The sequence below is a fragment of the Sceloporus undulatus genome, chromosome 4, assembly GCF_019175285.1.
Source record: "Sceloporus undulatus isolate JIND9_A2432 ecotype Alabama chromosome 4, SceUnd_v1.1, whole genome shotgun sequence".
In the NCBI taxonomy this organism is placed as follows: Eukaryota; Metazoa; Chordata; class Lepidosauria; order Squamata; family Phrynosomatidae; genus Sceloporus; species Sceloporus undulatus.
In genome coordinates, this window is record NC_056525.1 from 82,254,834 (window position 1) to 82,265,774 (window position 10,941).

Genomic DNA, 10,941 nt, shown 5'->3' on the forward strand with positions numbered 1-10,941 from the left:
CATGAGTAAGTAAATGCCTTTAACAAACTATGAATCTACTGTTGTAATTTAATACCATACATTGTATATTGTATTTTACCCGCTCTGATACCACATTTTTGTACCATTTCCCATTTTCCCTCAAATTCTTGCTTTGTTTTCCTTGCGATATACATTGCCAGTCTATCCATTATTAACAGATCATGTACCCTTCGCTTCCATTTTTCTATCGATGGTACTGCCTTTGACTTTCAATTTTTGGCATAAGCCATTCGTGCCGCCGAAAACATGTATAAAATTACACTAATCTGGTTGTGAGTCCATTTAGTTAGTGTCAACACCATGATGTTTAGTAGAAACAATTCTGGTAAAAAAGGAATGTTTATTTTTAAGGTTTCTTGCATTGTTTTATGTATATTTAACCAATATATTTTGATGTTTACACATTGCTACCATACGTGGTATATTGTACCAATTTTATCTTTGTATTTGGCCTGTCTTTGTTTTCCAGAACAGGTCCTACATGTGCACCTTATGTCCAGGAGGAAGAAATTCAAAATGTCCTCCAGTTTGAGCATGACTATGATGCATGGATTTGATCTGTTTTGAGCTTTTATTTGGTCATGTCCTACATTTTGCAGTGCCTTGTCCTCCTTTGCAGTTAGGACATCTGGACACCTGTGAAATGGCAAACCTCCTCTGAAGAAATCTGGTTGAGAAATGATATGTTTGCCTAAGGCTGCATCTACACTGGAGAAATAACATGGTATGGCACCACTTTAACTCTTTTCTGGCTCAAGGCTATGGAATTCAGGGAGCTGGAGTTTGTTCTGGGGTCCAGAGCAGAATTTCCCCGGAAATTGGCAACATGGAAATAACATGTAGGCATCTGACTAACATCTCCAATTGTTTTTTCTTCTTCTTCTCCGATTTATTTTGTAACATCTTGCCTGATGAAGAAGCTCATGGAGCTTCAAAAGCTTGCAACAATAAGTATATTGTGCATTTCAATTGGCCAATAAAGGTATCACTGCTGGATTTTTGTTTGTATTTGTTAAATGGCCAACACAGCTACCCCTACATGTTTTCTGAGCATGAGGTGGCTGTGGTGTTATGGACCTGGTTTTTAGGGCAGGTGTTGCATTTTATTAGATAAATTAAGGTATTATTATTTATTATTTTATTTATTTATTTAGGTATTTATATCCCGCCCATCAGCCCTAATGGCTCTCAGGGCGGCTTACAATTATTATTTTTAATCAGACAGTTCCCTGCCCTCAGGCTTACAATCTAAAAGACACGAAACAAAAGAAGGGAATGGTGGAGGGAAAGGGGATGAGGTCCAGTGGTTTTTCTCTCCCTCTGAGGCCTGGACCAAGGCAGATGGGTTGGAGGGAGGACTCTTCCTTCTTCCAGGCTAGCCATGATGGAGCTGGACCTGCCTGGTGAACTCCATCTCAGGCCAGCGGATGGCAGTTATGGAGGATGGAGTCTCCTTCCTCTCAGGGTATTATGGTTTTGCATGCAAGCTAAAAGTAAAGGTAGCCCCTTGACGTGAATGTCTAGTCGTGATCAACTGTAGGGGCGGTGCTTATCTCCATTACTAAGCCAAAGTCTATGGTCATGTGGTCAGCATGTCTGCCCAGAACACTGTTACCATCCCACCAAAGTGGTACCTATTTATCTACTTGCACTTTTACATGCTTTTGAACTGCTAGATTGGCAGAAGCTGGGACTAGTGGTGGGAGCTCACCCCGTCATGCAACACTTGGGCCTCGAACTGCGAACCTTCCTATCTTCTCTTCATCAGAATTGGTGTCTTAACCACTAAGATACCGCATCCCCTGCATGCAAATTACAATAGATCTAATAAGGAGAGGGTGAAGGAATGGTGTGTTGGGATGAACTGGGATTGGCTGGATTTTAGGGAATTAAAAGAAAATGCTGGTGTGACCAAATGTCATAACGACAAAGGGGAACAAGGCTCTGCCAAATTGATGGACCTTCGAGAAAAATGGAGAGCATGATGAAATAAAAGCTAAGAATACTCATAGAAATTCTTGCTACTTAGTCATGCTGAAAATGGCAAACATCTTTGAATTCCTACTGGACAGAAGGTGGAAATGGAGGGCATGTCCTGGAAAAGGAGGATGCCTGGTCACTTTGCTGGTGTATGACAGGGTCTGTCAAGGTTAGGGTTAGGAGTTGGTTAGATTGTGTTTTAAGAGTCTGAGTGGTTAGTTTGATATCACTTCAACTGCCATGGCTCCCTTCTACAGAATCCTGGCATTTATAGTTTTGGGAGGCAAGAGCACTCATCAGTAGAGAAGACTAAAGACCTTGTAAAACTACAAATCCCAGGATTCAATAGGATGAAACTGCAGGAGTAGAGTAGTGTCAAACTGTATTATTTCTACAGTGTAGATGCATCCTCAATTAGAATATGAGAGATTAAGAGATGTATTTCGGGAATATAATCTGCGATGTTATGTTCAATTTCTGTTTAATAAATACTTGAACTCCAAGAATGCTACCTGTTGGAAAGCCTCAGTTCAGTGTCTGTGGTGGCAGCAGTTAATACAGAGAGATGACATTCAGTGGAGAGATAATATAAATGAAGTGTTGCACAGGAGGGCGCCTAAAAGGTCCCTACACTTTATGCCACAATAGTGGGACAGGAGGAGGTCCTCAGTTGATGGCAGCAGTGGGATTAATGGAAGCCCTCTCATGTGGTGGCAGAGGTGGGGATAAGTGGAAAACCTCACAGCTGCCACTTAAGATTCACCAGAAAAGAAGACATGCATCACCAAAAATGAGTTTTCATAAACCTTCATATGCTAGTATATACAGATGAAATTTTAGAATTTTGTATATGCTGAATAGTGGGAAAGGCGGCTTCTGTGCCTGCTGAGATTGCTATTTGGGTTCTAACTGTGGGTGGGCAAATTCAAGTTCCCTGACTGTGTCTGTTTGTGCATGCCTTCCCATCACTTGTCAATTTATGGCTGCCCCATTAATTTAATAAGGCTTTCTTAGGCAAGTAATGTTCAAGAGGTGGCTTTGCCAGTTCAGTCTTGTGAAATAGAACCTATAGCACCTGGTATTCATTGGCAGTTTCCCATCCAAGGACTAACTAGGGCTGACCCAGCTTACCTTCCAAGACGAAACAGGATCTGGTATATTTTGGTATTTAAAGCCCCTTTTCCCATATCATATCTTAAATTTATCTTTAATTCAGACTTGGATTGGCAAGGCTTTTTGGAGTATACCTTCAGAGGGTTATCTTCAAATGGAAAACTGTCCTCTATAAAGACAACACATGCGGACTCAGTCTGGCCAGCGATTGCAAGGAGTCATTTAGTTTAAAAGTGTTAACAAATGCTATTCTAAGTGATAGGTGATGAAGAAGCTGAAATCATTAAAGACTTCCCGTACCTTGGATCAATCCTTCATCAGAACGGAAATTGTAGTCTAGAAATCAGATTAGGACTAGGAAGGGCAGCTATGAAGGAACAAGGCAAGATCTTAAAGTGCAATGATAGACAACTGAACACTAAAGTGAAGATTGTTCAAGACATCGTATTTCCCATCACCATGTACAGATGTGAGAACTGGAGGGTGAAGAAAGGTAATAAGAAAATCAAGTCAGCAGGACCACTCCTACCCTGGAAAGGCCCAAAAGGAATCCAGGACTCATGCAGTGTTATTTTTAGTTGACCAAAATGGCAGCTGTGATGGTGTGTTGTGGGCTCTAAAGCTCTGGAGGACCAAAAAAAAGGTACCTCCGGAACATACCAACTCCTGCTTTAAGTGACAATGCTAGAAATGAAAGCTGGGGGCCAATTGTTTGGTAATTTTATGAAAAGTAAATGAGATTTTATATTGCAAAAGCCATAATCAGGCTAGGCTTTTCTCATCCTACTGCAACACTTTGCTATTTCATTAACTTCATATAATTTTTACACAAGTGGAATATCACAGAAAATATTTTATTTCCACAATATGCTATATAGGCACAGCTCCATGGTGCCTTCTTAAAATATTTACGTATGGCCAACTGCCCTGTCTCTCCCAACCTCCCCCATTTTTTTCATAATACTGTCACCATATATGCTCACTTATGCAATCCTGCTGAGAGCCATTACTACAGTAAGTAGCCTCTACTATACTATATGTAGATGGGCAAATACAAATAAAACAGGGGATAACTTTATGGGCAGCCAGTTCTGTTTTAACCAGGTCTAAGCACTCATTTGATTCGATAGGCTTGGGAAGCTGTTTATCTTATCCAAGAAGAGAATTCCATAGCTGCTTGGAGGGTCTCTTCTTTTACTGTGTCTGTATCCTGACACCCAAGATTAAAAAATAGCACCCATGAAAGAAAGACTAACAATTTTTGTTTAGGGATTATTCAGTGATAACCAGCTTACTTAGTTGTGTATGAAATACAAATGTGAGCATAGACAGCAGACCAGTAGTATAGTATGCTGCTACTGTATTGCCTCCAAACATCTGAGAGCTAATTTTAGAATATGCAAGTATTACCTGCCTCTGGGCCATGCAGCACAATTGTTAGCCATCACGTTGTAAAGTGCAAACATGCTAGTACCTCAGCTCTTGACCACAGCATTCCAAAGCAACAAAGAAACACCAAGATACAATTTACTAAAATAAACTTGTCATCTTTTCCATGTATAAATGTGATGGTGCCTAATTATCAAGTGTGGATGCCAGTTGTCTAACCCTGATTAAATTTACTTTAAGAAAGTACTTTTCTTCTCACCCCAACTAATGCAATGGTTTACGACACACATGCTGTTGCAGTGTTGAGTGTGATGGTGTTACTGACCAGCAGAAATTAAGATACAGTGGACCCTTGTTATACACTGGGGTTTGGTTCCAAGATCCCCCGTGTATAACAAAATCCGTGTATGCTCAAGTCCCATTAAATATAATGACATAGCAAAATGGTGTCCCTTAGAAAAAATGGAAAATCAAGGTTAATTTATACTTTTTTGGAACATTTTCAAACCGTGTATGCTTAAATCCGTGTATAAAAAATCCGTGTATAAGAAGGGCCGACTGGTACTCTTAATTTTAAAAAATCAGCATGCCCCATCCTCAGAAAGATTAAAGTCTCGAATACAAAAACTTTCTAAATAAAAAGAAAGTGTCACAGCATTTATTAGATTTACTCTGTAAAAAAACTGACATACACAAAACTCATACATGAGAGATAAGGAATGAAAGTGATCCCACCCAAAGAAACTTTACAGTACAAACTCAATCCATACAATTTAAATTGGCTTAATCTTAAAGTGTAATCCAATTAGACTGAAGACTAGACACTTGAGGTCCTGGACAAGGTAGTAGAACACCCTTAGACCTTCTGGATCCCTAAAATAAAATAGGAAAAGAGATTAAATATTTAAAGTCAGAATCTAAAAAATATCTGTATGACATGTATAACAACAGTAGTATGAGAATCTTCCAGCTGCATAAAACTTCAAGCATACTTTGGAAGCACTGCAAGACTTATTTGACCTGTCTTTTTATTTATACACAAGGGGAAAAACAGTATGGAATTATGAGAACAGGGCCCACAACTCCCCTTTAAAGCCAACAACACAAAACCAGAAATAGACTTCTAGGACTTAAAAAAAAATCTGGGCCTATTGTAGACAATAGTGGGCCTTGAAGGTGAAAACTTGGGCCCCAGAGTTTGATGCTTTCCACCCCTGCTTTATCAGGATGGTGTTTCATATAAGATTCTGCTTGTCCACGGGACAAGACAATCAATGCATTATGAAATAAAATGCTGTGGCTGAGACAACCTCAATCTGCTCATCTTCATATTTAATTAAATTCTTATCCAAATAATGTGATATGACAATTTTTGTTTCCAACTAAAGAGCAGATTAGTTTTGCAGAATTTCTAGATTTCTTAGGTAAGGCAGCCGAAACCGAACTGCACTGCTCATCCCACCTGCCTCTCAAACCCCTTCTACTGCATTCTTGTTTGTATTATCATAGACCAGTGATGGCGAACCTATGGCACGTGTGCCAGAGGTGGCACTCAGAACCCTCTCTGTGGGCACATGTGCCGTCGCCCCAGCACAGAGTTTGCCAGAGTTTGTTACTAGAAAGCCAGAGGGACATGGCACTTTGCAATAAATAAGTGGGTTTTGGATTGCAGTTTGGGCACTCGGCCTCGAAAAGGTTCACCATCACTGTCATAGGCCCCATATAGACTGCCAAAATAAAGCTGCTTCAGGTCACTGTGGAGGTATGCTGTTTAAATGATGCATGCATCCTAAGAGTCCGGAAGCTGTGCCAAAGCTGTACTCCAGTCCTTAGGGCTGGATCGTGGCTTTGGTGTGGCTTCTGGTCTCTTAGGATACATGCATCATTCAAACAGCATACCTCCAAAGTGACCCAAAGCAGCTTTATTTTGGCCTGTCTGTATGGGGCCATAGACTAAATGATTAATAAAAACTTTGTCTCTGCTCTCATTACAGAATCTTAATCAGGGATGCTATGAGACAAGCATAGGATCAAACACATCATAAGCATATTCATTTGGATACATTCTTCTGTCTATCAGGCAGTGTTAGGGCTGCAAATATATATTCAGAATGCCCAATTTTATGTGAGGATGTGTTATCTTCCAAAAATATCAACATTCTTGACAGCCCTAACTTAGTAAATACAGTTAAAAATGTCCTTCAAAAGGAGCCTTTTACTGCTCAAACTATCCAGTCAATAAACCATAAAATAATTCTTCATAGAACACTTACTTGGACTGATTTACATCAATAAGAGAACCAATTTTTGATGTAGTAAAGGATATGTGTTCATCACCAATTACAATTTCAAGCTCCTAAAAAAAGAAAAAATATATATTACTGATGTGACGATCAATAGGATTATGGCAATTTCACATCTCTCATGAGCCCATTTAACCTCAGGCGATACCTGCTACAACATTTTCCATGCCTAGAATAATACATTCTTGCTATCAAACTTGGATCTAAGATACTCAGCCAATTGTTTAAAGAAATTATAGCAACTAAACAGTGTTTAGTCATTATACTGTAGGACATTCATAACCCATTAATCCAGTTTGCAATAGGAGTTTAGGATTAGGTGTTGGTGCCCTTCATATGGGCTGCAAAGAGATGCGGTGGAAAACTATTTTCAACTGTGTGCCCAACCAGCTTTTTCAGTGTTACATCACAAGCTATCCATTTTACACATCTAATGATGGCAAATCCATTTCTCACAACTAGAGGCAGGAAGAGTTTCAAAAAAGCTGAGATCCATAGGTAGAAAAGTGCAGTAAATCCTTCCATCACATCTTCTGCTCATTCTGGTGCAAGACAGCTGTGGTTTGGAAGCAGTGATGAATATATCACATTCTTCCATCCAAGGTTGCTTCTTACAGATTAAGTGTTGTAAATACAGACACAGATATACATAGCCAGTAAACTTAAAACTTGTATTATATTGAGCTTGCTAACCTGCCGACCAACTCTGTCAGGTGGAGGCCATAAGGCATCATCTTCTTTTGTAATTTCACTGTCATCGATTATCCTCTTCAGTTCTTCCATCACACTCTTGTGCACGTAGGCCTAAAACCGTGTAAAACGTTTAAAAACAAACAAACTGGTATAAATAAAATTCATGAGGAAGCAGAACATTAACCATCCATGGGAGCAATTCAGGATAATGGTGGAAACATGTACTGGGCAAAATTGTGAACTGCCATGAAAACGTCTTTTATATATAAAAAAGCATACAGGACGTTCATAGATATGGATACTTTAAGACAGGCAACTCACCTCTTTTCTAATCATGACATCATTTTTATAATTGCTGTTGTTTGCGTATCTCAGTTTACCTGTTGAAAATATTTAGAATTACTTAAAGCAGCAAGGCAGTATAGATTTTGGGACTTTTCACCACCTTCTTTCCATCATAAAGGCAAACAGGTTTGATTTGGCACAAATGTTTTGTAGACTTTGTCAAATGCATCAGATGAAGAAATTGTAGCTCACAAAGCGTTATGCTATGGGGTTCATTTTTTGTTCTTCTGGCAGCTCTTCCCTCCCAAACCATTTAGCTGGGTGCCAGGCAGTCTTTATCTTTTGTCCCAGGAAGCAAGCAGTGGTCAACCAGGTAAATGGGATTAAGCCCAAGCCAGAGGAAAGGGCATTACTGAAGTTCTTTTAAGCTGCCTGCTTTTAAGTCCTGCTTCATCGCCTTCTTTTTCTATGTAGCACTACAGTTATACCTAGGAAAACTACAAACCCCAGGATTCCTACGCAATGCAAAGAGGAGTCAAAATGCACTCTTTCTGCAGTGCAGATCCATGGCAAGAGGTCAGTGGTGGGACGGGGGTTGAAGGCACCCTGCGTTGCTGCAGTGGGTGATGCCAACCCTTGGGGAGCCACTGCATTTTGTGATACATTTTCCAAACCATATATATATATATATGGAGGTGGGAGCATGGTGTGCTAGGACCCTGGAAGACCAGGGTTCAAATCCTGGTTTGGCCATGGAAACCCACACTCTCTCAGCTTCAGGGGATGGCAATGGCAAACCCTCCTCTGCAGAAACTTGCCAAGGAAGCCCCACGATAGCTTCCCCTTGTTGTTGTTGTTGTTGTTAACTATAACTACATATAACATAATATCACATAGACACAGCCTTGCAACGCAGTCTCTTCCTGGCCACAGTGTTTTGTCTGCTGAGGTGCCATTCCCAGAATGCCACCATCTCCTCCTCCTCCTCCTCCTCCTCCTGCTTCTGCCCAAGGGAAGGGCCACCCGGGGCTCCCCCTTATCCCCCGCCAAGCCGCTTGGCTCCCCGCGGAGAAGGGGCAGCCCCGGGGACTCACCGTCGGGCCGGAACTCGAACTCGAGGAACTCGTGCCCGAACTTGCCCTTGTGCCCGACGTAGTAGCGCAGGTAGAAGTCGCTCGCCATGGCCGCCCGCCACTCAGCCCCCAGCATGCACCGCGGGCGGCACGAGCGTCACGGACCCGCGTCACACGAGAGCGCCGCGAAGGGGCCTGGCTCGACTTTCTCTACCGGGTCCTTCTTTCTCTCGCGAGAGCGCGAATGGAAAGGGACGTAGATGTATGAAAAGGAGTAGAGTAACACGCCAACCCTGACGCGAAGGGACCTTGCAGCACTTTTGAAACTCGTGGGATCATAGATAGAATCGTAGAGCTGGAAGAGAGAGAGCGCAAGCGCCGCCCAGCCCAACCCCGCCGCCAGGCAGGGACTCTCCATCAAAGCAGTTGGCGGCATGAGGGAGGCAGCGTGGCCTAGTGGTTTGAGCCTTGGACTAAGACTCTGGAGACCAGGGTTCGAGTCCCAGCTCGGCCATGAAAGCCACTGGGTGACCTTGGGCAAGTCACACTCTCTCAGCCTCCTCAGGGGGAGGCAGTGGCAAACCTCTGAACAAACCTTGCCAAGAAAACCCCATGATAGGTTTGCCTTAGGGTTGCCATAAGGGTTGAAGGCACACAAGACACAAAACAGCATGAGTTTTTGTAGACTCTTCAGCCTCCTTCCTCAGATGCATTTGGAAAGTGGGAAAGGAGAAACCCGGGTTCGAATCCTCCTTGCTCAGCCACGGAACCCCAGTGTGGCCTTGGGCAGGTCACACTCTCTCAGCCTCAGAGAGGGCAAACATCCCCCTTTACTGGAAAACCCCATGGCAGCACCCAGCATCAAAGGAACCCACTCCACGAACACTTCATTGATTGGCTTGTTGTGGGTTTTTTGAGTTATGTGGCCATGTTCTAGAAGAGTTTATTCCTGACGTTGAGCCAGTATCTGTGGCTGGCATCTTCAGAGAACACTGGCATGGAAGAGAGTGGGGTATTTATATATATATATACACACACACACACACACACACACACACACACACACTGTGTGACTCCAGGTTGGGAGGAGTGATTTCCATGTTCATCTGTGTACTGTTCAGTTGCTGAATGGCAAGGCCTCGGATTAGCCATTACATCTTCCCTGAAGGCTCCTGTCACAGCTGTAAGGGTGGAAATGCACCCACATGGCTAGGTGCCCCCATCTGACATCACAGGCTGCGACGAGGGCCTTCAGGAAGATGCAATGGCGATGGCAGGTAAGGGGCATGTGAGGCTGTGTGCCGGCTGTCACTGTGATTCTATAAAAACCCCATGGCAAACAGACAGGGCTTTTGCCCACACTAAAGGTTGGGATCAGTGTGAGACCATCAGATCAGCATCTGCACTGGCTGATTCTGGCCTGGGGTTATTGGTCTGCGTTGTCCATACAGGATGATGTGAGGACGGGGGAAACATGGCCTATGGATACTGGATCAGTATGCAAAGGGATCTTGTAGCACCTTTGAGACTGAGAGAAAGAAGTTGGTAGCATATACTTTCATAGAATTAAGTCTGTTTCACCAGATGCATGGAGTGAAGTGCCTGGGAACTGTGGATTACAGCTAGGGATAAGCAGGATGTATGTCTGAATAGAAACAGAAATGCAAAACATATGGTATGGTGACGGGTTGTAAGGGGAAAGGCAGGAGGAAGGATGTTCCCTAAAGCCAAGTAGGCAAGCACATGAATTGTGGAGGGATTTATTGAAATGTAGTGTGATGCCACCTGGGAACCAGAAAGATGTGATGAACTGGCCAAGAGAGCCCTCATGAGGGTGGAGTGTTAACTAGTGTTACAGTATGTGTAGTATTCCAGGAAGCCATTGTCTCTATTAAACCCAGTCGATTGGAGTTTGTGGACATATTCCAATTGGGCTATTTCTCTTTCCTGACTTTGTTGTTGTTGTTTGTTTTTTGTTCTAGGACTTTTGTTCTGAGATCAGAGATGAAACGGCCAGGAAGGTCGAAGTGTTCTGTAACTGGCTTTTTCGTATTCCTATTGCTAAGGTCCGATTAATGCAGCCT

The 10,941-nt window shown here is 42.5% G+C and overlaps 1 protein-coding gene across 1 annotated transcript; it reads right to left on the reverse strand.

Moving 5' to 3' along the window:
- Positions 1–5,145: 5,145 nt before the first annotated feature.
- On the reverse strand, positions 5,146–9,038 carry MAGOH (mago homolog, exon junction complex subunit). Its single transcript, XM_042466231.1, has 5 exons — positions 8,879–9,038; positions 7,821–7,879; positions 7,500–7,610; positions 6,777–6,859; positions 5,146–5,376 (listed from the first exon to the last, which is right to left on the reverse strand). Exons 1-5 carry the CDS (start codon positions 8,991–8,993, stop codon positions 5,277–5,279), a joined length of 468 nt encoding a protein of 155 aa, XP_042322165.1. The 5' UTR covers positions 8,994–9,038; the 3' UTR covers positions 5,146–5,276.
- Between the last annotated feature and the right edge of the window lie 1,903 nt (positions 9,039–10,941).

What these genes read in the sequence shown, in the direction of transcription:
- MAGOH (XM_042466231.1), bottom strand. Translation starts at nt 8,993, where the DNA reads ATGCTGGGGGCTGAGTGGCGGGCGGCCATGGCGAGCGACTTCTACCTG. An exon ending in ATGTCATGATTAGAAAAGAG is followed by an intron (nt 7,611 to 7,820) that starts GTGAGTTGCCTG and finishes ACACGGTTTTAG; the next exon opens with GCCTACGTGCACAAGAGTGT. An exon ending in ATTGATGTAAATCAGTCCAA is followed by an intron (nt 5,377 to 6,776) that starts GTAAGTGTTCTA and finishes ATTTTATTTTAG; the next exon opens with GGATCCAGAAGGTCTAAGGG.